The sequence below is a fragment of the Lepidothrix coronata genome, unplaced genomic scaffold (genome assembly GCF_001604755.1).
Source record: "Lepidothrix coronata isolate B3197 unplaced genomic scaffold, Lepidothrix_coronata-1.0 Scaffold74, whole genome shotgun sequence".
In the NCBI taxonomy this organism is placed as follows: Eukaryota; Metazoa; Chordata; class Aves; order Passeriformes; family Pipridae; genus Lepidothrix; species Lepidothrix coronata.
In genome coordinates this window covers 1,599,323-1,627,108 of record NW_016690254.1, presented here as the reverse complement: position 1 = coordinate 1,627,108, position 27,786 = coordinate 1,599,323, and the positions used below count along the sequence as shown (strand labels likewise).

The 27,786-nt window shown below is 37.6% G+C and overlaps 1 protein-coding gene across 1 annotated transcript in view; it reads left to right on the top strand.

Moving 5' to 3' along the window:
* Positions 1–27,786, top strand: part of PTPRN2 (protein tyrosine phosphatase, receptor type N2) — a 577,227-nt gene that overhangs the window by 81,973 nt on the left and 467,468 nt on the right. Inside the window, exon 3 of the mRNA XM_017819358.1 lies at positions 13,627–13,740. Coding sequence (XP_017674847.1) covers positions 13,627–13,740 — 114 coding nt within the window. The remainder of the gene's footprint in view (positions 1–13,626; positions 13,741–27,786) is intronic.

Sequence of the window (27,786 nt, the reverse complement as noted above, 5' to 3'; positions counted from 1 at the left end):
TTTTCCTGGTGCTACTATTTTAAAAAGCAATTTCAGGGGATGGGTACATCCTAGTGTGACGGTGCTTGGCCCCAAGAGTTGATGCACTCTTCTTGGTGGGACTTGGAACTCGAGTCTTGCAACCAGCTGCAGTGCATTTGTGTCTCACTGTGTGCTCATGGCTGAAGAGGCCTCTCTCTTATATCAGGCTGCATTTGCTTCTGAGCCAAAATGGTGAAACACGTTCTGCTTCTTTCAATCTGTGCCGTCAGGTTCTTGCAATGAACCTTGTCAGCTCTCCACGACCAAGATCTTAACAGTCTCTCCCTGACTCAGAGCAAAAAGCAAAAGTTTGAATAACCCAAATTACTGATGTCCCCAGTATTTTCCTACAGTTTATATATCTTCATGGAAGTGTAGAGGAGGGAAAATATTTGGAAATACACAAGAGTAGTGAAGGGAATATATTTGGAAATATAATTATTTTAGTGGTTTTACACTCTGTTTAAGATAAATACATAACATGAAAAGAAATATATGTAACTAATGATAAATCAATATATTCAAAATAATAATAAATTTATAATTTTTTTATTTGAGCGATAGAAGAAAATCCAATTCCTCTCTATTTCTCTTACTTTATTATTGTAGTCAAACAAATTGAAATAGGCATAACACCTCTTCTTACTGTTCAGTAGCTGAAAAGCCAAACTGGATGAAAACTTGTAGTAGCACCTCAGCTAAGGTTAAATCCACTTTTAGAGTTTGTTGTTTTGTTATGGTTAATCCAGTCATTTAAGCTCATGGTTTTTATTCATACAAAGGTGTGTATTTCTTCATACATATTTTTATGTATTTAGTGATTTTGATTTTAGTTTAGCCAGATCACATGTGACTTTCTCTTTGGTATATTTGGAGGAAATCTGTCATAACTACACCTCTAACTTACCTCTCCGATCTCATATGCAAGGTTTGGTGAGCTGTGTCAGATTTAAAAACACTTTTTCCTAAAACTCAATCCATTTAGTACGAAAAGAAACATTGACTTTATTTGTTATTAGAAAGAATACTTTTTCATATTTGAAATTTTGCTGTTCTCATTAATGGTGAAAGCATGGAAATATTGGCAGTAGCACCTGGGAGGCTTGAAATGAATGGAAATTTAGGCATGTCTGTAATAGTAACTGAATGCATCAGAGCTTGTGCAGAAAGAGACTGGGTAACACGACAGCCGTCAGAAGTACTTGCAACCTCAAATGCTTATGAATATTTGTCTTAAATCCATACCTCAACTTTGTGTGAAAAGCAGAGAATTCCATGACTGTAAAATTTGTTCCAGGTTGTTCCTTCCATGTAAATATGAGGGCTCACAGCTGATGGAATATGCAGACTTGAGGATGGTTTGTCATTATTTAGGATGGAACAAAGGCAAACAAATTTATTTTTTAATTTTGACAGTATATCATTAGGTGATTCACTCTGATGCAGTGAATGTGTCTAAGCATATTCTTTTACTTATTTACCACTTTTTCCTGTGGTGGAAAATGATATAATTCTGTACATGCTGATTACAACAGGCAAATACTGTGACAGTTACAATTCATCATGATTCTGGATGGCCCCAGAGTTAAATTTTGGTAACTGGATATTCAGAAAACATTATTATACTAAAAATTCATAATCAGAAGGGATGCAATGAGGCTTTGCTATTCTTGTTCAAGTACATGAAGAGTATCAATATTCAGCCTGGAAATCAGAAGCTGTGCAGAGATAAAGAGAGGAGAGAAAAGCAGTAATACTGTTAAAGAAATGTAATGTTGTTGGTTTTGAATAGATTGTCTTATTCTGGCCATGGCTATCAAGGTTCAAGGAACATCCTTGCTCCTGTGAAAAGACATCCCTCAAAGCACTGAAGCTGCTGCAATAGCTTTAGAATAAGCAGCAAACACTTGCTTTTCAGTAATGTAATAGGAATCTACACAACCCTTGTCTTTCTGTATAAGAGGTATCAGTAATGTCAGTGAATAGCTGAGGACCTGCCAACAATGTTAAAAAAGTAATCTTATTTATGTAGATATATTTTTCTGTTTGTTTTGTGATATTAAACTAAGCAGAGCAGAAAATGATAGATGATTTTTGGTGGGGCTTTTTTTTGAGTAACAGTCACTGTCCAGATAAGGTGAGGGCTAAGAGATTTCTCTTCTTCATACCACATAATATGCCATTTTCATTTTGTGCTGCTTATAACCCTGAGTGTCACAGCTTTCTATTCTAGTCTGAATAGTCAATGAAACATTATGAAGCCGATAAGAAAAGCTGGTCCCCGTTCCTTGGCAACGGCTGTTAAGCAGAGCTGAGTGCTGTTGATTGAGGAGATTAGCTGCCAGAGATAAACCTCCTCTTTTTGCTGCCCCGCTGCTTATCTTCCCACCCATAACAAGTTGCACCAAATATGACAGCCGTCAGTGGTTTAGGCAGAATATGAACTTTGTGGCAAATGAAATTTGTGCAAAAGACTTCGGGTGCTGACGTTAAGATCTTAAATTTAATAAAATTTGCGGGTTGTTTTCTGGACTGACATTTCTTGACTCAGGGGTGAACATTTTTATTTGAAAGGGTGATGCTCCAGATGTGAGAGAAATGGGATATTCCGTTGCTACATTGTCTATTCATAGACACTGAAAACAGGAGCAAATATTTTTAACAGTTGTCTCTGGCTCCTGTTCTCAGTGACACTGAAGAAATACATGAGATACCTGGTAAACTTCCTGCAGCTGCTAGGTATGCAAAAGTTGAATTAAAACATAAAAATTGACTATTTTGGTTGATGCCTTTGAGAGAAAATGTTATTGTAGATTAAACAAATCTGGATGCATCTAAATCTGTTTCAATCTGGACGCATCTAAATCTGTTTCTATCTGGACATGGCTTGGAAATCTTTCTAGTTGCAATATACCCAAATTCCATTTCATGACAGAAGTATTTTATTGACTGGAAAATTAGAGCTGAAATATGTCTGGGGAGAGAAGCTGGTGACTTTTTTCTTCCTCATGATTCACACTTCTGTTTCTTCTTGCTTTTTTAAAATGTTGTCTTATCCCTTTGCTTTCATTAGGGAGTCTGCAGTTTTGTTCCTGTTTTTGCCCCTGGGGAGGTCTTTGGTGATGTCCACAGCACCACCCTGGATCTGCTGGCTCTTTGCAAACCCCTCTGTTGGCCAGAACAGGAGTGTAGCCTGGGCTGGTTGTTGAATAACTGGGGTATGGCAAAGCACTTGGAAAACAATGAAACTCTGGTTTAAGAAAAGATCTCTGTGTGCAGAGATCTGGTGTATAGTTATCCACCTAGTGGGTGTCATAAGTTCAGCAGTACTATTTAAATGTGTGTGGTTATTGTCAAAGCAGCAGAAGCTTCGGAGTACTAGATTTTGGGTAGAGGCATTTTCCTTCACTTAGGATTGCAACCCTTTCTGTTAACTCTATCAAAACATACTAAAGAAGTGATGGGTTTTGCTGGAAGAGCATTCCACTGGAGTGTAGGAAGAGACAACAAACAGAGATAGTATTTTCTATGTGGTTTTCTTGTTCTGGTCAAGAATTTGGCACTTCATAGGCAGTACAGTATGACAGAGAAATATAGAAAGATACAGTATGATGCTCATTAGTGAAATATAATTTCAGTGGATTATTTTGTTTATCCTGTAGTCCAGGCTTTCAAGTTTTTTTACTTTGATCCTTGGTGAATAGTTATTTCCTCCCTTTGTAGAATGAATATTTTGTTCAAAATTATTCTTATTTGTTCAGTTTTCTTTTAAGATGTATGTGTGCTGAGTATACAGCACATATATATATTCTATATGTATATATATTCTGTGCTTAACCACTCCAATTGCAGGAGAACCTATGGGTGTGAGCAGCTTAAACCCAGGCCCCAAACTCCAGTTAAAGAATGGCTTTTAATTGTACACAGTATTTTTAAAAGCCCATTGCAACTTATAAATATGCACAAATGTTAAGTGTGAGTTGTATATATTCTGTGAGTAAAATAGGAAGCAATTTGGGTTGCACATTTTGCATATATCGAGAGGTCTCTGTACCCATTGCAATAGCAAAAAATAGTCTAGCTTTTCAGATCCATTCTTATCATAATTTGAGATATTGCAAGTCTTAAAAGTTGTTATGAATTCTAACACACAAAACCGAGAAGAATAAACGTTTCTGAAACTGCTCCTAGTCCTGTTCCCAATCTCTGTTCCCATATCATTTCATCTGTCTGCAGGCTTACTTAGGGAGACAAAAGATCATCTGCTGTGCTGAAGACTTTCACCGTAGGGCTTTTTCCAACCCATAAATAATCTCTTTTTCTTTTCTCAATACCCTTTCCAAAATTTATCATTCATCTTCAAATTTGGACACCAGAACTCTCTATTCCCACAGACCTTACTGCATACTGAATGATGTCATCTCCCTATTCCAGCTTACTGCTGCCATGCTCATATACCCCCAAACCTTTAAGTGCTTTTGCCCTTCACCGGTTGCAAGGCTGTGGGCAGTGCTCAGGCTCTGTCACACGGCAGGGGGAAAGCTGTGTCTGGACCTCTGATTTCTTGTCATAGAAATAACTTCTGGCTGCAGCTTCTGATAGATGGCCCTATGCATTTGGCTATTTTAAAGCACAATTTGCTTGAAAACTGTCAGATTTTTCACACTCTTCAGACTGTTCAGCACAAACTGTTGGCATCCTGATGTCAAAGTTTGAGGTGAGGTTCTTGGCAGTTCCAGTGTCCATGTGCAAGTTGCCAGAGGCAGCTTCATGTGCTGTGGCTTCTGTAGCAAATTTCAGTCCTAAGCAAGGTGCACAGATTTCTGAGGTAGCTCCAAACAGTTTTAATCAGGCCACTGGGTGCAGCACTCTGGAGTAATTCTAGTTTACAGGGATTTACCCTCTCCTCCTTAAAAGATTGCATTTAAATTTTCTGCTGATGTTTTTCAGGTGGACATAACAATTTTCTGTAATTTCTTTAATACTTTGTAGCTAGGGAACAAGATGGAGATCCTTATTACTAGAATTCCATGCACATCTGAAGTCAGTTCCATTTAGGAATAAATTCAGTAACTCAGGTTACAAAAGCAATCTGCTGTCTCAATAAATATTGTCCTGCCAAGATCTAGAAGGCTTCGAGTTCGGTGAAAGACAGAAATAAACCAAGTTTGCTCTATTAGATACTGCAGCTGGTGAATATGAATGGAATGGTCATTAGTCATGTTTTCACAAGAACACAGTCTCCTGTAAACCCGTGATAACCAACTCTTAGCATATAAACTCTTGGCACTTAGCACAAGGTAACACTTTCACTACTTTGTTTTTAATACAAAATGAAAATTAATGCAGAAATCCATTTTGCTGAACATGTTTCCTTGCAGAGTTGTTTTTGCCTTGGGAATACAGATGCAAGAGCAGCTACAGCCTGATCACAGAGCGAAGACATTGCCAGCACCAAAGTGGTTCTTGGCACCAGCCAAAAATGTAATGGGGATCCTTGAAGTGACTGAAGTACATCTCAGTGATACTTGGAAAATTAGTGTACATAAATAAGCATTAGAATATTTGCATCTCATTGATTCCATAAATAAATTCTTAGTCCCTCCAGTAACCTCTGTTCATAAATGCATATTGAGTAAAAAAAGGAATTGTTCATGTTTCATCATTCCTTGTTGCTGTGGTTTAATTTTAAGCAGTGCAAGCAACAGGAGCTCCATTAGTCTTCCAGAAGAGAGCTGAGCAGCTCCAGAATAGTTTCTCTCTGCTAGAAACTTGTTTTCATTCAGATTGTTCATTGTTGTCTTTTCATTCCATTTCTCCCAATAATGTAATAAATAATCAATCAGCCAGATTGCCTAAACTTTTAGTCTTCCCCACAAAGAATCAGATAGTTCAACGCTTAGGGCTTTATGTGACTGCTTCCTTTCTTTTATTTTTCTCTGAACTTCTCTCATTTATCCATATTTTTCTGGTAATGATCAGAATCTGGTCAGAAACTGGTGCAGTATTCTGCCTTTCCTTTAGGAAAAAAATAGCTTTTTCTAGGTAGGGGGTGGTACATGGCTCAGTTTCCTCATTGTTAGATAGCAATGTATAGTGTAAACCTACATTATAATCCTGCAGTCCAGTGACTAAATATGTTAAAGGAAAAGAGATAGCTTTATTGTAAGCCTACTAATACTTGACTTATACCTGAATTTAAAGTATTTATCCTCTTGTTGGAGGATTTATATGTTGAAATCTTTACTCTCTTTTCTCTTTACTACCACTATTGACAAAAAAGGGAGTTGATGTTCAGAGGATTTTGATTGCAAACTCTTTTTTCTTAGGCACGTCAAAACTAACATTGAATATGTAGTTTTGCTTAGAAAATGACTCTCAATATTGCAATTAGAAGGTCTTGGGTTTTTTTCCTCAAAGGTTTTCTGGATTGGTCTCTGTGATCAAAACTAGAGGCAGATGGTTTCTGTGGCTTACAGACTGTAGTGGTCATCTGGATGTGGAAGATATTGATTCAGTCATTGTTTTCTAATCCTTTATTATCCTAATCATGGAGCCAAAACCATGGCTTTCATGCTACATAGTTTCCTACTCTGTGGAAAGCTTAGGTTTGGTTCCCTAAGAAGTCCCAAGTTATTGAAGCATTATTCAACTTGAACATTAACTCTAGCAGCAAAATGTTAAGACTTGCTTTCTTTTCATCTCTACTTTTTCCTTTCCTAAAAGTCCCTCCTGCCCTCTCCTCCCAAGGCATGGCCATTATTTCGGTGGTTGCAAGGCCCAAGTATGACCTGTTAAGGCTGAGCTTCATTTCTATGCTCTGAATCACAGAAAATAGGCATTGAAATCTGGACCTCTCATTCTCTTAGCTGAATAACTTAGGGGCTTTTTGGAATCAGGCAGCACTTCTTTTCATGGCAAGCCTGCTCTCCTCTTGCTTTGTTAAAGTGTAGCTCACTTTTCCACATTCCTTTCCTTCCCCCTTTTTGCTATACTTTCTCTACAATTTACATATTTCTGTTGTAACTTAAAAAAAAATATCTCAAGTGAAAGTGCATAATGCTTTGGGACTGTACAATCCACCACTTAAATTAGCAGGTTAGCACAGAAATAGTTTCTGAATTTATATTTCCCCTCCGTTGAAGGTTATATCTTTTTTTTTGGATGATGGACTGAGTCCTCCGGAACCTGCTCTCAGAATTATTCCTTGAGACAAGGGGACTGTAAAGCCCAGAGGAACTATTCATGCTCAGACGTGCCTCAGGATGATTTGGAGCTTTGCAAATCCCAGCCCTATCAGAGTATTTGCACAACAGCTAACTAATGCTGCTGTTAATGTTCACTTTTATCTTTTAATATGAGCACTTTCCGAATCACTAATATCCCATCCAATTCTTTCGATCAGCAGAAATATTCAGGGGTTTTAGGTTTGGGGATTTTTTGAAAGTAGACCAGCTATCCACCTTTTTCCTTAAATGTCTGTGTCCAGAGAGGTGAGAAAAGGCATTAAATCTTGTTAGAGTTCTTTTATAGGACTGTTAGGTGATCTGGCTTTCAGCAGAATTTACAAAGTTACCTTTGCCTCCCAGGCAGCAGTTTATTTAGTAGGTGAGGAAGAGTGGATTTACTGGACAGTAAGAATTATCCACTGCATGACATTTTTTTTGTTGGATTAAAAAACGTCACATTTAGAACATCTTACTTAGTTGTTTTCTGCTTGTTATGGTGTTTCTATTAAATCCACATAATAAATCTACAAAAATATGCTATGTGTTTTACTTACAGTTGAAGATTTACTTTTACTGTGTAATGTTTTGTGCTTCAGACACTAGCAAAAGCAGAATACCACCACATACTTGTGTTTAAGTCTATATGCACTTTGCTTACTGGTCTTTATAATGCTTTACTTCCAGAAACAAATATCACAGCCCTTTATTTTCAAATCATATTTCTTCATTTTAAAGAGCTGCCTTAAAAGCTTCCACATGCCTGTTAGCCACTAGGATAGGGAAGGACAGAGTGGACTGAGGGTGACTGGAACTGCATAGCTCTGTGTTCCAGATGGAGTCAAATGGATATGAGAGCAATAAATTCAGAAGGTGAGTAGTGTGTGCTCCAGGACTGATCCCTGTCCACTAGATGCCACTATTACTGCTCTGAAATGAAAAAAAAAAACTAAGGGACCACCGAGGAAAATAACCAAAGACTACCGAGATAAGCAAAATAAAATGGTAAAAAGGCTTTAAAAGTTGAGCAGGGGGGATTGCCCCCTCAGAAGACCGGACTCCACGGGGAGCTGCGGGGCTGCGGGGCAGCTCCCCCTGATTGCAAACAGCGGCTTCGCCGCCGAACCACGGCAGTGAGACTTGGGAGGGTTTGCTGTTTGGAAGCCTTGGAGTCACACTTTCAAAGCACTGTATGAGAAGTGACGCTGTAGAAGCCACTGTTGCTCTATCTGTACGATCTCCGCCCTACTTGTAAAGAGAATTTAAAAGTAGAGGTATAAATTATGAACAAATCTTTTTTAATAATTGGAATACTAAGAATGCGTTGTTTGCTGAACAACTTACTTGTAAATCTTGATTGTGGATTGGTGTACTATATGTTCTGTAATAAGCCTCCTTGCAAACGACTTAATGTCTCCAAGGAACAGTAACATTTAATTCTTTTTTTTTTTTTTAATTTTTGAAAAAAGATTTTGAAAACAAATGCCATACTATGAGAAATAGCAGGGAGAGAAGAGTAAAATACTGTAACTGTCTCCTTCATACTTCCTAAAACATCTAGAGTCTGTGACCTTGAAGTCCAGCATCAATGGACTTTTGAGATGCAAATATTATGCTTCCCATTGGAAAAGGATTTAATCTCTCCAGTAGGCAACTCAGGCTCTAACTGTGCGTTATAAGCACTGACCTTTTCATTAGTCCTGGACTACTCTTGGATCTTACAGTACCTTAAACCACTAGCTGGGGGAAGGAGTGTGAAGTGATGTCCATATTCAGTGAGAAGAAAGAATTCTTTTCTTACAGAAGGTTAAGTTGCTGAAGAATGATGCCCATTGAAAACTCTGCAGAAACATTAGAGGAAGTTCTCTGGTTAACTGCAAGAGGACAAATGATGCAGGAAAAGGTGGCAGAAGTTGCCATTTGACACACTATTGACTCTGTGGATTTTTTGTTTTATATCATGACTCAGGAGCAAAGCACAATGGATGTACCATGGGGCAAAACTTAGTTTTATGCACAGCTCTACTTTATAACTTTTTAACAATTGTGAGGCAGTAAGGGGAAGGAAGCTGAAGTGTTGGTTGGCCCCTATGTGTGAGTACTGTTGCTGTGTGGAGAGCTGCCTCTTTTCTGGCTGCTGCACAAAGTTTGAAGAGCAGAAGAACCAGGTGCTTCAAAGCATCTGCTTGAAGGCTCCTTTGCAAAGGTCACTTGTCAGCGCCATGTGAAAATTTCACTGCATGTAGATCTAAATAATTAATGACTACACAACACAATCTTTTAATTTACATATATCAAGCTTTCAGCACCCTGCAGACAAACTCCAGCATCCTTACCAGTCTGCATAGCTTTGCTCAGTACCAAAATATGATCAACAAGAACTCGTTCTTTTTTTGCTGGTATTATTCAAAACTGTGCCAAGTCTTGGATGCATCTTAGTTTCAGTCATCAGATTAGCCATACTTAGTGGTTCCAGGATAGGATATGTTTCTCTTGCCAAGGACAGCTTATTATACACTGATTTTTTTTTTTTTTGAAGGAAACACTACCTAAAAAGAATTTAATTAATCAGCTGCCCACAAATAGTGTTGTCTTCAAGGTGAAGGTTGTCATTCAATGCAAGCTTCCAAAGATTTTTTAGTACCTGTTAAGCACATGATGCCTGTCTGCCTTACCAAGTAAAAATGCTGGCCTAACCAACTCTTCAAAACTGTTTCAAACTATAGGTTTTACATAATTCTGTACCTAGATGTCAGTCATGAATGCAAAGTGGTACTTCCTCAGCAGGTAATAGAGATCATAAATGTGCACTAATTAATAAGAATGAGCATTAATAATGAATAATGATGGGCGTTTTCTGTTCTTTTCTAAACCTTTCTCAACAGTCACACTTTCAGAACTTGTGTTTTGACTTGCTCATGGTTTAATCTATCAGTTGTAATTTTTTTCACTAGAATTTGATAAATACTCAATGTAAATACATCTACTGTGCTCCAGGGTGTTGTCTTTAATAAAAGAGGTTTGTCTGCTGCTATTTGAGGTCTTACTGGACACCCGAGTTAAGTAAATTTATGTATTTTAATCTTAGCATCTAACTTTGTAATATATAAATATTTGTCCAAATTCAAGATTTTAAATAAAAGCTTGTACAATTTTATGCTTGAATTTCTTCTCAAATGTTAAACCAAACCAGCCAAACAGATAAAGAAGCATCTCAGTGCCTCCTTGGGTATATGGGTATATTATTCTTCTGTTTTAGTCTCTTCTTTGGAAACAAATGCAGAAGCTGTCTAAAAGTCAACATTAGCATGCTGTTAGCACAGATGTTTCCAGGTCTAAGTATAACTTATAAGACATTATTATGGAAATTTCAGACACTGCTTTTTGCTAACAGCAAATGATAGCACTTTAACAGCAACCATATGTGTGTATTGATCGGTTGCCTCAACCTTCCCTCGTTCTGGGCATGTGTCAAGAGCAGATGTCCTTTGCACAGCACATTCCTTCTCAGAACACAGTTTTAATGAAGGTTCAGTACGAACACGCTCTCAACAGCTATAGGCAGACAGAGCACGGCATTATTAAAACATCATTCATGCTTTGAACTTCCTCTGCCCTGTTACACTTACCGTAAAGTCCGGGAGCTTTTCCATTTTCAACAGCCCCACATCACACCGTGCCCGAGGTGGGCACAGCTGGTCCAGAAAGATGCACCACGTATTGACTCACAGTAAATATCACAGCGAGATTGGGATAGCTCACAGCAGACTAAGATGGACAGTTCTGGAACATGAGCTGTAATTTAAGTAAAAATGGGGTTCATGGTGGGCCATAACCATTTCCAATTTTGGGCCACATCATGCCAAAGAGGTTTCTTGAAAGGTAAAGAAGGGCACCTTTTACAAATTTTTCTTGGTAAAGTGGGTCTTCCTTGCCTTTCCTCAGTCCCTGCTGTAACCTGTGTAATTTCAAGAAAGTTTATTTAAAAGGTGCCCTGAAAATTGAATGCTCAACCTCAATTTAACTTTTTAAGTCTTAAATCTTGCCTCAGAAACCTTAATAATGTAATAATTAAAAAAAAAACCCCGCAAACCAAAACCAAACAAAGTGACCCCAACTGTAAAACCAACCCAAGCAAATAGAAAAACCGAGGAAAATTCCTACTTTTTTAGAAAAAGCAGCTGAACTATGAAATGTACTATTTGCATGACTCCAGTTCAGCTGTAATCCCCAGTATAAAGATCCTCTGTATTTAAGAGCTGGTATTTGCCAACCCCTCCTTGGGGGCATCGCTCGGCTCCACTCTCCTCATGCTGCATTTAGCAGAGCCACTATTTGTGGTTGCAGCCTCTTCAAAGCTCATTATGCCCATATTTCAAGTACAAAAGCCAAAGTAAGTTGCAGTTTCTCCCTAAGCAGTCCCAGTGTTTTTGGATAGATTGTATAATGCAGCTCAGACTCATGTGCTAATTGTTAATTTTAGAATTCAAATAGGTTTTGTTCTATTCAAAGGAAGTAGACTACAGGTTTCTGAAAACTCTAAGCTTAGGAAAAAGGGTCTGGTCTCTTTTAGAGTTTGTGAGTGAATTAGCTTTTGCATCCATGGAGATACCCTTAAATGATACTTAATACAAAAAACTCTAATTTGTACTTAATGTGTATGCTTTTCTGGACTCTAAAATAAGATTATAATTATTTTTAAGGTACATTATCTCAAAAAATTATGGAATATTACTTGTTTATATAAACATAGATTTTTTCCTAAGCCAGTAATGGTGGTATTCCAAACTGGAGCTCTCTATGTCAAGCTGTTTCATTTTGAACAATCTTGTTCCTAACACTGAAATGTTCTTCTATTCCTTTCTGAGTCAGAACCTTATTTATTCCTGTTATCCATCCATTTACAAGTGACTGATATTTATACACTTTGCTTATTTCCAACTGCAACAGATTTTTAAAAAGAGGGTTTTTTAATCTGCTGTTAGGCTGCTTTTTACATTATATGGCAGAAACCCAACCATATCTGTCTATGTGGTTTCCAAATTAAACTTAGTTTCCAATAGCAAAATTAGACTCAGATGTAGGTTTTTAATTTGGATTAACTTAATTTGGCAGTTATAAGTGACAGGAGGATTGGAAAGGCAAAGAAAGAAAAAGTTGGCTAATTTCAATGAGGTATTTGTGTATAACTGTGAGGGCTAACAATGCCCTTTTTCTGCATCCTGGTTTGGTTTATTTTCTTTTATGCCATTATTTGTGTTTAGTGAACAGCTGGGCCAGTAGTTCCCATTTGTAGTCCTTTAGCTCTGTGAAGTAGCACAGAAAGTAATGGACGCTTGCAAATTAATGCTTACCCTTACTTTCTGCTAATCTGGTGTAGCTCTCCTTTTGGAGCGTAGATGTAATATCAGAGCAGAAGTAATTACTGTGTTAAAACTAGGATTGCAGTAGAATATTTTGCTAATTAAACTTGTTGCATTTAAATTGCTTCCTTTGGATCACTATATAGAAGAGAACTATTTTGAACAATAAATGAAACCACTTTCTTTCTCAGAAACCCAGAATTGCAGATGGTCAGATTGTATGTGAAGCACCTAGGCTCTGAATTAGGCTTTTGTATGAAAGAGAGAAAGGTAATTTGAATGTTTGAACTCCCTGTTCCTCCCACACATACACAGGAAGCTTGCCTCAAAATGAACAATTCTCTAAATAAAGACTAATAAGAAGCTAAATTAATTAGAAGGTGTGATTTGAAAAGACATTGATGAGAAGAGTCTGTCATTTCAGACAAATGGAATGGAGCTAAATAAATTAGGCCACATTAATATCTCATTGTTCTGTGAGCAGCTTTCTTTTATTGCATTCATTAGAGGGTACTTCTTGAAATGAGCCTTTACTAGCCATTATGGATTCAGTTCTCATTTACCAATGCCTAACACACAATTCCTGCATTAAAAATGTTTCAGCAAATCCTCATAGTTTCTGCAAATTAATATTTATATTTCTGGATGCTGCACTTTTCATCTGCAACATAGTAGGCATTGAACATTAAGTTTTTTTCCCACTGAATTGTCAGTAAAGGATTCTTACATCTAGAGAGTTGAGAAGCAAAAGTCTGAAAATACTTTATAAAATAAACTGCATGCATAACTTGTACAATAGAATATTCCTACAACTAATATTCTTTCCAGTATTTATTTTGATAGAAAATATCCTGTCTCATTACTTCAGTAGTCCTTTGATAGCTTTTTAAAGTGTCTTTTAAAAGGTTCCTTCAGCATATAATTAGGATCCATTGGAAATGCGCATCTCATCACACTGTTCTTCCTCTCAGAAAACAAAATGTGTATTTTTCCTTTTCTTTTTCTCTCTCCTGCAGATGGAATATTTGGGAGATGTCAGCGAGTGCCAGTAATAGACATCTATAAATATGACATTTCACCCCCTGTTCTGCAGCATCTGAAGATCATCCTGGAGAAGCTCTCCCACAGAGGTACAGTAAAAACTCTGGAGTGGGGTTAGATGCACTGGGGGTTAAAATTCTTTGTGCTCCCTCTGAGGTGATGTCTCCAGAAGTTTTTGAACACAATGTATTTCAGGCCCTGCAGTGCAGACTTTATAAAAGTAAAAAGCCTTTGGACTCACTGAATCTGCCACAAAGTCCTGGGGAAGCAATTCCAGGAGAGGTACTTCCTCCCTATGTAGCACATGTCTGTGACTGACATTATACTAGAAAATTTTAGGGTCTGTGAATGCTGGTATTGTATAAAGAAATCAGCAGGAAAGAAAAGAAGTTTGTCACATACACTTTTGCCCCACAGCATGTTTCAGGGTGCAGGGGCAGAAAACACAGAACTTCCAGTTAGAGGGAAACAGTATTTAACTTTCAAATGAATTCAGATAAGCAGAACTGCCCTGATTTCATTACAAATTGTATCTAGTCCGTTCCTTTTAATTTTTGTTCAGCTTTCCAAAGATAATCTCTGTGCACTTTCCAAAGCCAGAAAGGATGTTCTAGCTTCTGAATGGCAGAACTTGAACTAACAAATCAAAACTTGGATAAAGTGAAAGTCAATAAGGTGAACAAACCTTTTAGATACTAATACATGAGATAAACCACTTGTACACAGCCACAGGACCAAGAAATCTTTGTATTCTAAATTTTTCCAAGAATATTGTTGGAATGGTTGATTTTGCACTTGCATCATCTGTGTGGATGTTTGTTCCTAAATACTTTTCAGTCACAATCTTGATTGCAAAGTAGGAATATTGTATTAACATGATGTTAGTTCAATGATGAGAGAAAATTGATTTCTCAGAAGTTTGAGGCTATACTCAGAGACTGGACTTCTAGTTTGGAAATCACTGATTTAGAGGATTTAAAAATTTTCCAGGCATTTATTTCATGTCCAACAACCCGTCCAAATGAGACAAACTCAGCAAAATTTGATTGTAGTAACTCCTGGCTGATTAACAGTCACATGTGAATAGTACTTGTGGCTCTTTCACTTGTCATTTTCTAAAGGCTAAGTAATACAAGCAGATTTATGAAAATACTCTTTTGTCAGGGCAATACTGTGTGAGAGGAAAAAATAGTATCTGTTCTCTGAATATAATGAGGAAGGTGAGGTGGGGGAAGCACTAAGTCACCTAAATTGGTATCTGAAGTGATCCTGCATGCATGGACAGGCAGCAGTCATTTACATCTCCTGACAATGGGTCGTGTGTTCTATGTAAAGCTTCCTCCACGAGGATGTCAGAGGTAAGAGATCTGCAGGACTCTGATGTTCCTCTGAAGGGACACATATAGCAGGTGATGGGATACCCTAGGTCATCTCAAAGGATTCTTACCTGCCTCTGTCTCCCTGCTTACCATAAGATTTTGGGTAGTTCAATGGAATTGTTGTAACTTCCCCCTACCAAGTGCTTCTCTGATAAATAAACTGACCCTTTCTAGGATCTTTGTTATCTTCAACCCACCTCTCTGGATTTAACTGTTGCAGAAAACTGCAGTATACTTCTTTTAAAGAAACTTGGACTCTTAAATTTGGTCTTGTCTCATAATTTTTCACAGCAAAAGAATGACAAGGAACACACAGTTTGAAACCATGGTAGAGAATAAAGGACTTTTGCTTTTATCCTTTTTTATTTGTGACATTTAGAGGTGCATACCCAAATGTGTATATGCTTTGAACTGATACAAAACTCTGCAAGCAGTTTTTGTGGCCTGTGGGTATCCCAGTGAAGGGAATCTTAAATATATCTGTGAAAGATAACAGAATGCTGGAATGCTTTTGCTCAAATGATTGATGTGATAAAATCACTCTTTTTTTTTTTTTTCTTTTACTCTCAGTATCTTGGCAAATTTTGTTTAGTGAGGACAGAAATATGGAAGGAGTACAATCAATACAGGCTATCAGATTAATGGATTACTGACATCAGGTTGCTCAGACAAGATTCTGCTGTTTGCTGGTGCTATCAGATGTAATACATCCAGCCCTCAGGTCATGTTTTCTGGCTGTGATGGTCACTTACAGTGTTAATGCTGTTCTCCTGCAAATTGTGTGCAACGTGGGATGACCATTTCTGCAGTGTAGATAAGCAAGACGTTGTCAAGACCATGCAAATATTTCAGGCAACCACCAAAAAGGGCTTCATTTTTTCTGAGATCTTATTTCCTTTAACTATGTAATACTCCATTCTTCTTGTCATCTCCGAAATACTATTATCTAGCTCAGCTCAGTGTTGCCCACCTTCCCTGGACTGAAAAGGATAGGGGACAGCATCTGTTCTCTCCTTTTTGTAAACAGCAGGACAATTTTCTCTTGAAAGACTATATAGTAGGTCTTATGATTAGCAAAAAAATTCTTTTTTCTCTCCCTAGCAATAGTCTGTTTACATCTATTTCCATAGAATTTAAAAACAAAAACAATAGAAAACCTCGCAAAATGTACATCCTTTTTCTTCCCTATTTGCTGGTAGCTTGTAAGTGATGCCTATATTTGAATTGTGGTCCAAACAGAAGAATGTCTGGTGAGATGTTATAAAACACAGGACTGTGGTGTGAATAGCAAACAGAATTTGTGACTCTGCCAACTCAAAACATTTACTACAATAGGGAAGCATAGGACAGAGGCTTAGACAAGTGACACACCTGATGATAATCTGTTTAATAAAAGACTTTGACTAAAATTGAATTCGGGTTTCATAATGATATAGTTTTTATGTCTTCTTTACACATTGGGTCTATCTTTGTCTACCCTATCTACTAGTAGATTGATGATAGAAACGAATGCCTTGGAATATTAGATAGTTCTCTACGATGAAATGATCTATTAGCATTCAAATACCCTTGCTTATGACATTTTCACTCCCACTGTCCTTGAAGCAGTCAAACCTTCAGGAAGAAGATTTTCTGAAGGTTCCATTTCTATAAGTGTGACTGTCTGTATGGGAAAAACCCTTCTCACCGTTGCTGAAACACGATGAATCACTTTCCGAAGCTGGTGGTGCTATAGTTTATAATTTATAATAATTTGTGAGGAATTGAAACTTTTCTCATTGTCTGATAAACAGGACAGTCAGAAGGATGGGACTAAATAATTTGAAAAGGGAAATATTGGAAGTATCAGCATAGAGGGGTGAATGAGTAGTGCCTGAAGGAAAGGGAAATACTTATCCCTCTGGTTGGTGTTTTGCTCTTCTGCTTCACCTTGTCCAATTTGGAAGAAGATACTTCTTGGAGTATACCAAGAATGATAAACCGATGCATTTCCTGGTTTGAGCTAAAATACAGAAAATATTTTTTTTTTCTTTACTTAAATGCATTCAATCGATTATAATTTTTTTTTTGTTTTCTTCTTGTCATGACAATATTATTGTAAAGGCAAAATGATCACATCACTGAGATTCTTAGCATGACTGTGGAACGGTTTCACATTGATTATGGACATATAAACCATGAAAAACAGGATAGGAGGGCTAAGCATGGGACATTATAACTCCAAGTATGAAGCATAAATAGTACTTGAATAGCACCATAAGCAATAATAAGGGAGAACAGTAGTATTTCTCAGCCTGGTTACTCTAAGAGGCATTTACATTTGCTTCATAGAATAATTTCTGACCACTGGTTAGAAACAGCACCATGATGATAACACGGTGCTAACTCTGTGAATGTGCAGCTGCCACAGCAATGAGCGTTACTTGGCAGAGGAGCTCAGAGATGGAGGCTGAAGGACACACTTCCTTAAAGGCATCAGAACAAGGATATTTGCAGAGGGTCACAACAAAGGCCCACCTGACACAGGATTCTGCCACTGGGAGTGGGCACTGCATGTTTGGAGAAAAAACGTAACGAAAGTCCAAGCACACATTTTGCAGTGCTCGTACCTTCTCAGCAATATGTGCTTGGTGTCACACGGGTTAGGAGATAGAAGTCATATTGTTGTGTTTGCTGTGTGCTCTCTGGGCACTGTTTCTAGCGCAGTTTGACAGGACACTCTGTATTAGAAATAAACCTTGTTAGACTAATAATCAGTACTTCAGCTTCCGTCTTGTGTTTTAGTTAAAATGTAGCTACACTACAGCTATTGTCCCTTCAGTGCAGGAACCGTGCAGTGTGACTATTTGAAAAACAAAGCAGCTGAATATTTTTTGGGGGCTTTTTTATGTGACTTGGAATAATTCCTAAATAATTCCTCAGTATGCTTGCTGCTACTTAATTTTTGTGGTAACACCTTCTTGTTCAAAATGTTACTTTCAATGAAAGCAGTTTATTTCACTCTATTAAGAAAATCCTGCTTAAGGTATTCAAAAATCAACAGTGTTATTAAGAGAACAGTAGGATATGCTTTTAAATTCATGTAGCTTAAGTTGGTAAGACATTCTGGAGAGGCTCATGGGCTGTGGAAATTGGCAACAGATTTACAGACTATTTGAAAAAAACAGCACTTTTTTCCTCTTACTTGATTTCTTTGCAACTCAGGAAGTTCTTGACAGGAAGAAAAAATTATTTGTCTGAAATTGATTTGAAGCAGTTAAGTGTAAGGTGATTAATATAACTTTGCTAGAAATAATTTTATATTCTTACAGCAAATTTGTTTAAAAAACTGAAGTGATTTACAATCAGTTAACTTGAAAATTGAAATGAATGTGACTTGTCACATACGGCTTGTGAATTACAAAAGGGTTGCTAAACATTTCTTTCAGTCAGGACTATTTTTCAAGGAAAAGTATCATTTGTTACTGCAGCAAAAGTAAGACTTGAAAGTAAACCTTTATAAGCTCAGTTTTGAAATAAACTTAAAAGGAATAATGCAGTTCTTGCACATATTTGTGAGCAGATTATCATATCATTATGGAGGTATACAGAAAGCTGCAACCCAGAGAGGTAGGAGAAAACAGGTTTGTCTTTAAATTCAAATATTGATATAAATGAAGGCAAACTCTTCTTTTGGCAGAGAGCAGTGTGTTTACATCTGATTTCCTGGGCATCAGCTTGCTCCACACATCTGTCTGTGAAGCAAATTCTTCTCCTAGATGGCTGCTGAAGCCAGGAATTGAAGCATAAGCCCCATGACGAGCTACAGTGGAGGAACTCAGCTGGGACTGGACATATTTACCTTCTCCTGGTATCACTGTCACGCTGCCTTAACTTTTTGGCTCAATGGACAAAAACGTGCTGAAAAGGTTGCAGAAAATTCCTGCCTTTGTTAAGTGCTAAAGCACCACTGACATTTTTTTGGTCTTCAAAGACCTAAATAGAACTTCAGAAATCTAAGAACGAGTTTCAGTAAAAGCAAAAAGATTTATTTATAAAGCAGCAGAAAAAATACACTTTGAAATCCTGTTTTAAACACCTGTGTGTTGCACAGCACAGAACTAAAAAAATATTTTATTTTTTTTTTGGTTCCTTTTATGGTTGCTCTGCTTACCAGGCATGATCTGCCATGGCATTGATTGTTCTTTGCCATGTAAGGTATTTGTGAGAAATGTTCTTTTCAGGAAATTGGTATTTAGCAAAAATACATTGGAATCATAAAAATTATAGGAGCGAAACAGATTCCATGTATCAGGGGAAAGATGCTAGAAATACAGAGGAAATATTTTTTAATATATATATTTAGTTTTATCCGCATCCATAACAAGGTTGTGTAAAGCTTTTTGATGCTGCAACATTTGAATAATGGGATTTTTTGAAGACATATATGTCATCCCAACAGCATCACATCCCTTTTGTTTAAAAACAATGATCAATCACAGCTTTTACTTGTGTTTTTGATAAAATAGCACATTAACTATTATGTTTGATAGAAAGGAGAAAAGGTCTGCATGTCTCCTTTGTGTCATGTTTCTGTCAACTAGCAGTGACAATTGTCAACTGGGATCAGGATGTATCAAGTTCTTTGTGGCCAAGGTAACTTTACAGCTCTTCTTCCAAGGGAAACATAGAAATTAGTGATAATATAATGCAAATATCAAAGACTGCCGATCAATTCCTACATTGTTTCCTTTGTTTTGAAGATGTCTGTGGCACCTCATGGACTTTAAGCTCTGCATTAATGTTTTGTCTTTCCCATGAAGCTCTCTGGGCTCTCTGTGGTTTGTTCTCTTTCTGGCCTTTGAAATTTAGAGACTGTCTGTGTTTCTTCCTTCTGTGGAAGAAGCAGCTCTGAACTTCGTTCCTATTCTCTCATGGTAATTTTAAAAAAATTAGCACCTTCCAAGGGACCATTGGGCCAGGCAAACACTGGGTTTGAAGTGACATCGGTACATAATATGTTTTTAAAGCACACTTGAAAATGCAGCAATCAAACTGCAGTTCATTATCAGTTGTTCCCACACTCAGAATGCCAGCAAGTATCAATTCAAGCATGAGATTACTTCTTTAGCTGCTATATTCTCTAACAATGCTACTTTTGGAAACTGTGAGTAACAATATAGCATATCCAAACTAATCATGCCATTTTGTACCATTAATCTATAATTATAGCCCATTTACATATTCAACATAAGACTGGTTTTTTATCATTGCACTACCAGTGCTTTCTTCCTGATTTGTTTATAGCTAGGGAATTTGTTTTCCTTTTATTTCTATATTCATTGCATTTCCTCATCTACAGCTTTTATCTTGACCTCTGTGGCCTCACGTTCTTTTAAGACATCGACTCTTAACGACGCATTTTTTAGGTTTTTAATAGGTACTCCAAATTCTTAAATGTTTAGGCTTTTTCAAAATCATGATTTTAATCTTATTCATACGAAACCTCAACAGGAAGATCATGTCCCTCACACAATCACGGTATGATTGAAGCTTTACTTAGTTTTAGTGACAAGTGTGAATTCCCAAAAAAGTTATTTTTTCCATTTGTTGTACAGAAAAAAAGATTGGGTTTTTATTTTCCGCTGAAGATGTTTTCACTCTTTGCCTCGTGGCTGTGGTAGAATGCTTCTGACAAATGTAGCAGTTTCTTGAAAAGGCTGAGTGATGTTAAATATGTATTTTAGTTCCACTTGTGCTTTCTTTCATGCTGGTTCCTAGCAAATACTCACTGTATTTCACAAGCTTCTCCTTCTGTTTGTGTTGCCTGTACATATGTGTGTGGTCACGGAGAGACAGAGCAGTTCATGATAACAAAATGGTACTATGCCTTCAACACTTTCCATTGCTCAGTTTTTCTTGTACAGCTTCTCCCAATCTTAAAATTACAAAAAAAAAGACTTTCATCCCATTTTTAGTCTTTATTCTTGTTACTGTCTGGTTTCTAATTAAGCCTTACACAGACCTGCACTACATTTTTAGCTAAAGAATCTCCAATCTTTTAGGAGGGCTTTGAATGTTCTTCCTGTATGACTTGGCATGTGTCATACATACAGCTATTAAACTAATTTTTCTTTCTTTATCCCAGTTTGAGGTTGGGGGTGAGGTTTGAATGCTGTATTATCACATTTCTTTATCATGGTTAGATGATTGATTTTCTTTTCCTTATTTTGCATGTGAGCTACCCAACAACACAAAGCCTCTGACACAGAGAGACAGTGGAAGGCTCATGAGTCTGCAATATTGAGAAATTTACCTTTTTTTTGTTCCTTTTTGTTTTTTATTGCATTTGTGAACAGCCAAAATTCCTGCCTGAGCATCTTCTAGTTGTTTGATACATTCCTGGAAAGATGTGCTGAGCCTTCAGGTGTTCCTTCATCCCTTCCTTAGAAGAGAGAGTAAGGAAATGAAAACACTTTAGCACTCCTGTTCAGCTTTTTCTAATAGTTTGATGAATTTCAGGTCTTTCCAGGTAAACTCTATGTTCATTTCTGAAAATGTTATAGTTAGTGATGTTCAATGTAGCGTTAAACATTGAGTTTTTTGGTTTTTGTAGTTATTAGGTTTTAGCTCATTGTCCCATTCAAGACATGGAAGGATTTAATACCAGCCAATACTGCAAAACTTTGTAAAGCCCCCTCCTAATTCAAAATGCTACATGATCAAAAGGTCAGATATTTTGTTAACTCATATGCCTTTTGCCTTTGCAACTCTCCATGAGGTAGGTCTGTTCTCTGTAAAATTCCAGGCTTCCCATTTGATCAAGAATGTAAATATATAAACACAATACACTTCCAACCCAGAAAGATACCTTCTTTCATCTCCTACATTTTCTGCCCCCCCCCAATTTAGCTGGAGGCACAGCATTTCCATGCCTCTGTGGGGGCTCCCTGCTGTTACCCACTTGCCCACATCTCTGCATAGGAGCAGCTCACACCCAGTTTGTTTTCCTGCAGAGACCTGAGCCCGTTGCTCGCCCTAGGGAGCCCTCCCGAATCTTTGCTTCACTTCCCTCTGGGGTAGCTGCCTGGCAGCATTCCCACTGTCAGACTCCCAGCCCCTCCATCTCCTCCAGGTTTCTTGCTCCTCCTACGAGCTTTCTTTCCATGCAGCTCGTTCAATGGAGTGCCAGTAATTTCTCATCCAGGAGAAGGGCTGGTGCAATATGCTTGTGCTAGGTGACCCCTTGGGCCTCTTCCCCTTAATCTCCTACTGGTATCTCCTGTAGTTTTTCTTAAAAAAAAAAAAAGAAAAAGAAAAATTTTAAAGGTTTGGACGTTTCATCTTTAAATGATAATACTTCGAGTCTTCAAATCATATTTGATACTCATCATCCATAAATTTCTAACCTGATAGACTGATTATATTTACTCTAATTTCAGAAATACTCTAAATTTCCTAACAGTAATGAGTATCATCATGCACTGAAAGTATTTGCTAAGGTCAGTTCTGTGTGACTTGGGCCACAGAAAAAGAAACTGATTAAAAAATTCATTAAAATAAAAATCATTCACCTTAACACTCCATAAAATATTTATGAATAGTGAATACTTCTACAGAAGTCAGAAATGAATTGCAAACAATTTATAAATATGAAAAGGGTTAAACTCTCCACCTAATGAAATCATAATAAATAAGTCAATCAGCCCTACATAGAATGGAAAATGCATTATCATATGTTTTGGGTTATAGTTCTGATATTAACAACAGTCCTCATTGAAAACTGCAAGACTGGGCATTAGCATGTGTTTGCTAATGTGGGAGAGACAATGATAAAATATTCTTCCCTTTTCTTCCATGAAAGTGAACTTTGGACGTTGCCTGCAGGCCTGAGCAGAGGGCAGCGAATGCTCAGAAAGAAAGACACTAAATTTAAGTCTAAAATTAAAATGCTCATCAGCACTGAAAACTTCTTACTACCCATCTTATTAACCCGTGAGGTAATTCCACCAGTCAATAAATAAAAATGGAATGTGGCCCTCAGTGGTAGTTGCTTAAACTGAGAGAATTTTCTTTAAGCTGAGAATAACCTTAGAAAGACTGGATAAAAAATCAATTCAGAAATGAGAAAAATACTCTTGAACCCATCTTGTCATAACTCAGCTTTTTCTCCCTTGTGGGTAGTGCAAAACCTGTCTCCTTTTAAATTTTAATTAAAACTTAGATTAGTTATGATCATCTAATCTTTCCTTTGCACTGCAGTGTCTGATCACTGCATATAAGTATCCAAAGTTTAATCTGCTTCTAGTCCTCTCAGATTTGACAGTCTAATTAAGTGCTCAACTTTAGCACTTAGTATATAAGAAATCCCACTTCATGTTTCGATTAGATTTTAGATAAAATTGGTCACTTACCTGTTCTGCTAAAATATTTCTGTATGATTTTATTGTTTCATCTTGGTACTTCATTCAGCTCCTTTAAGAACCAGCAGATTTCCTTCCTGCATTATGCCAAAAAACTATGTGAAGGCTCAGCCTACCATTGGCAGTAAAGCATTACTGGCATTGTACTGGGCAGTCTTAAAGACATTGCTTCAGTGTCAAAATTAGTATATAAAAATATGTGAACGTACAAACATTGTTTCTGAGAGTGGTGGCTCATTGTTTATAAAATCCACTGTGTTTTTCTCCCCAGGGTATGGTGCCTGAACAACATGTGCGTAGATCTCTGTCATTTCTTGCACACGACTCTGCCCTTCTCTCTGTTGGCCTGTTCTTTTCTTCTCTTCTGTAACCCTTCACCTCATCCCGGGTTCCTTGTGACTAATTGTTTTCCACTGAACTTTGAGAAGAGATGACATTCATCTCTTATTCTTAGGTCAGCAGCTAATCAACACAGAGAACTCCAGGACAAGCCTACTGTTTCTGTTAAGGAAGTGGATCTTTATCCTTATGCCAGTTTGTTCAATGTGTAGGCAGGTGATCCGCATTCTGGTAATGTCAGCACATGTTAGGTGGATGAAGATGTTATTTCAATTGCTTTTACAATTTTGTTGATATCAGGCTTACATTTGCTCTGTGGGGGCCATCTTGAACCAATATAAATATTCAAGAGGTTGCAAATTTGCAAAACTGTTAATCCTCTACCCCTTCACTTCCCATCCCATCCCACACCATTTCTCCTGCCTCATTCCATCCCATTTTCCTGGCCACATCCTATCCCATTCTTAATGACACTGAGTTCCAAGACGGTCCTTCGAGCACTTTGCCACCCTGGATTGATTCTGCAGCTGCTGAACCCAAACTGTGAGCTCTGATGGTGTGGATGGCCCCAGCTCACATAGACAGGCCTCTGCAGCCCCTCTCTTGTGGGGATCTTTGGAAACAGCAGAGAAAAAAGTGCTTTTAGGGTTTGAATTCAGACAACTGTAGGATGAAGAGAATCATGTGTTAGATTTCTCTGTCCATATTGCTTGGCTCTCCATTGGCTGGGGAGTCAGGAGCTGATTACCTCTGCTCTTTCATACAGCCACGTGAATTTGGTCTCACTGAATGCAGTATTTAAGTTCATGCTCCAGGCCCTGTGGGGAGGTGTTTAGAGGAATTCATTTGTGCTTTAAGGATAAGTAGGTCCTGGTACAGCTTTGATAGTCTCACACAGGCTGAACAGAACCTGAGAAACTATTTCAAATTCCCAGTGCCAAGGTCGCTGAAAAAAAATTTCAACTTTGCTGCAGTTTGCCCCAGCCCATACTCTTGCAACATTTAAATTGGTTTTTTTTCTGAAATCCTCTGGGCACTCATCAGTTATCCATGTAGCAGCATAAACTAATCACTGCTCAAATTCTGACCTTTGTTGAATAGCAGGGGCTCAGGCAATTTCTAATCCTGCTGTGTTATTTTGGCATAAACTTCTTTGTGCAATTTATGCTAGAATAGATCCTAGTTTTATCTTGAACTTAACTTTGACAGATCATGGTACAGGTCCTTCCCTGACAACTGATGATATGAACTTATCTTCACTGGAAGGTAGTTCAGCTTTTAGCCTTGAGAACATTCCTGTGATCTTAAATTTTCAATTATTTTTTTGCTTCACCACTTTTCTTTAAACTAGGCACAAGATAAACCTGTTTACATGTCTTTAATTTTCTAGTGACTATGCCATGTAGTATTATTTTTCATTTTTCTTAAAACAGGGCTTTAAAACTATGCAGTAGATCAACTTGGATCTTTTGGAAAATTTGTCTTTTTTGGGGGAAAAAAAGCTATTGTACCTCTATAAATTTCACAAATGCTGTGGTAGCAGATTTGTTGGAATAGTCAAGCTGCAATCTTTTTCATCTTACAAAGAAAGTGGGTCGGGAATGTCCTTATTTGATATTGTTTTATTAATTTCAAAATACAGCACCTATCTTTGTTTCTACTAGTCATTCCTTGCTGAGGCTACTGAAAGCATCAATTTTTGTAGAAAAACCTGCCATTTTAGAGGCTTTCACCTCCCTGCTGTTTTACTGAGCAAGTGGCAGCTGAGGGGGGTGATGCCGAGGAGGAAATGGCATTGATTTTCTAATGTTGCCATACAGGAGTATTTTGAGATGTTCCTCTTTATTTTAATTTTTGTTTTTCAAGGGTTCAAAAAAAAATAGATGAAAAATACTCAGAATTTCAAGTCTGGGATGGTGGAATCAAAGCATGCCTGAAAAAAATATATTTATTTTCTGGAGGATCTGTGCTAAGACACTGGATGTCTGGGTGAACTGCCTGTTTCAGGCTGAGTCTTACTTTGGTATGGCCACCTAGGGCTTGAGAGATTAAAGGGCAAGAATTAAGAGCCCTTGGTTTCCTTCATGGATGACTGCACAATAGGCCAACAAGCTCTTCATTTAATACGAAACTTCTTGCAGAAGTGTAACAATGTTTTTTTCTGGAAAGCAACATATCATTAAGTCAATATGACTTTTTGCTATCGTGCTTCCAATGACTAATACAATAGACTGCAATAACAAGGTATAATTGCAGTAGCTTTATCTATTTTTCACAGATATTGTTTTATCTATTTTTTAAGATTATTTTTAAACTAATTTTTTTTTTAAATTTACACCTGCATAAATAATTTCCCGAATGTATCTACATAAAGATCTGACCAGCTGATTCTGTGTCCTCTGACAGTGTACTTAGGTAAGTTGGTTTTACAGGTAATTCTAGGTATGAAAATCAGGTATGATTGCAGAAACCAGGTGAAACCTTTTATATGTGTCAGAGCTTTTATAACCTTTTATAGGAGCTTCCAAAACATCCGTCACCTGCACAGATGCAACAACTTTAGTGGTACAATGAAGAGCGAGCAGCAGGTGGAGCATGAGTATTGATTTTGTCACTGCAGGACTTTGAATCCCACAAAGCAGAATTTAAACAAAATGCAGGAGACCTGAGAGTAGTGTCACCAGTTCTGAGATGGGAAAAAGTATCCTGAGGCTATTATCCCTGTTAAAAATGGTAGTGTGGACTTAGCATTTTCTTCCTGGTGGTGCTTGATGTATTACTCAATACTCTGAATAACGAATCTTATTTTTTTCCATGTGCTCTTTCAATTTATGGAGGATTCATCAGGTGTCTCTGTCTACTTTTGAAAGAAAGATTACTGATCTGGGCTTGAATCACAGATATATAGAGAATAATCAACAATCAGTCTCCTCACCTGCTTTGCTAGGGTGCTGATTAATGGATTTAAATTCAGTATTTCTAGATTTAGTTCTCATGTTAAGCGCAGTCTGTTGTTGCACGAGTGATATTTATGTTCTTTAAGATTCGTGAAATGCATACTGCAGCTCCTATAAATATGAGAATTAAGGACCTTCAGGTCAAATTACAGCAGATCCTTCATTTCCAGGCTGCAGAATTGCTCAACATTTTTCTTTTGAGTTAGTTAGGCAATAAAAAGTCAATCATTGCAGAGTGTGTGTGTGTTTATAGGCTGCTGTACGTTGGAAGGAAGCTACATTTTGTCAGTGGGTTTGATGCAGTCGGGCCACGCACAGTGAGTGAGCTGTTTGCGTTCATTCCAACAGAACCGGCTTTGGACCACACCAGTTAAGGTTACCTGGCTCTTTGTGCCAGTAATTTAGTTCTCAAGTCATAGCTTTAGAAATGTGAAAACAACATTCTCAACCTCAGTAATAATTTTTATTAACCTTTGTATCTGTTTGCGTTGTTCGCAAGTTAAAGATGGAGGGTCATTGAAACTTTGGCTCTTTTCTTCAGTTGTCCACCTTTGCATTCCGTGTTTCTGATACTGAGCAACAGGGCTCTTCAAAGGGAGTCTGAACCGCTTGAGAGACTCGTTTCTGTTTGTCTGCCCTACTTCACATGGGGTTCAGAACAGAATCCAACTTCTTTTTATGTATTGGCAAAGCTGGGAGAAGACTTTGTCAGAAGATACTTGGAAGATGCAAAAAAGCACAGTCCCATCCTGTATCTGGCTTTTTTGGTTCCAGATGAGCCTTGTCTGAAATCAGATTTTGTTGACATGACCCCATGGCAACAAAACACCATCTTTAATTTTTACATTTGTTCTGCCCTTCCCTCTTAAGCCATTATGTCTGCCAGCATATTTCTGCAGACTGAAATAAAAGATCCAGAAGCAATTGTCTGGTTTAGCCAGCTAACAAGTCTGGATAGGTGTAAAACCCCTTTGCTCTGGGCTGGTAAATGATGAAGTGCAGTGTTAGCTCACTCAAGTTACTCGTCTGGCTGAACATCCTCTGTCAGTGATGGGTAG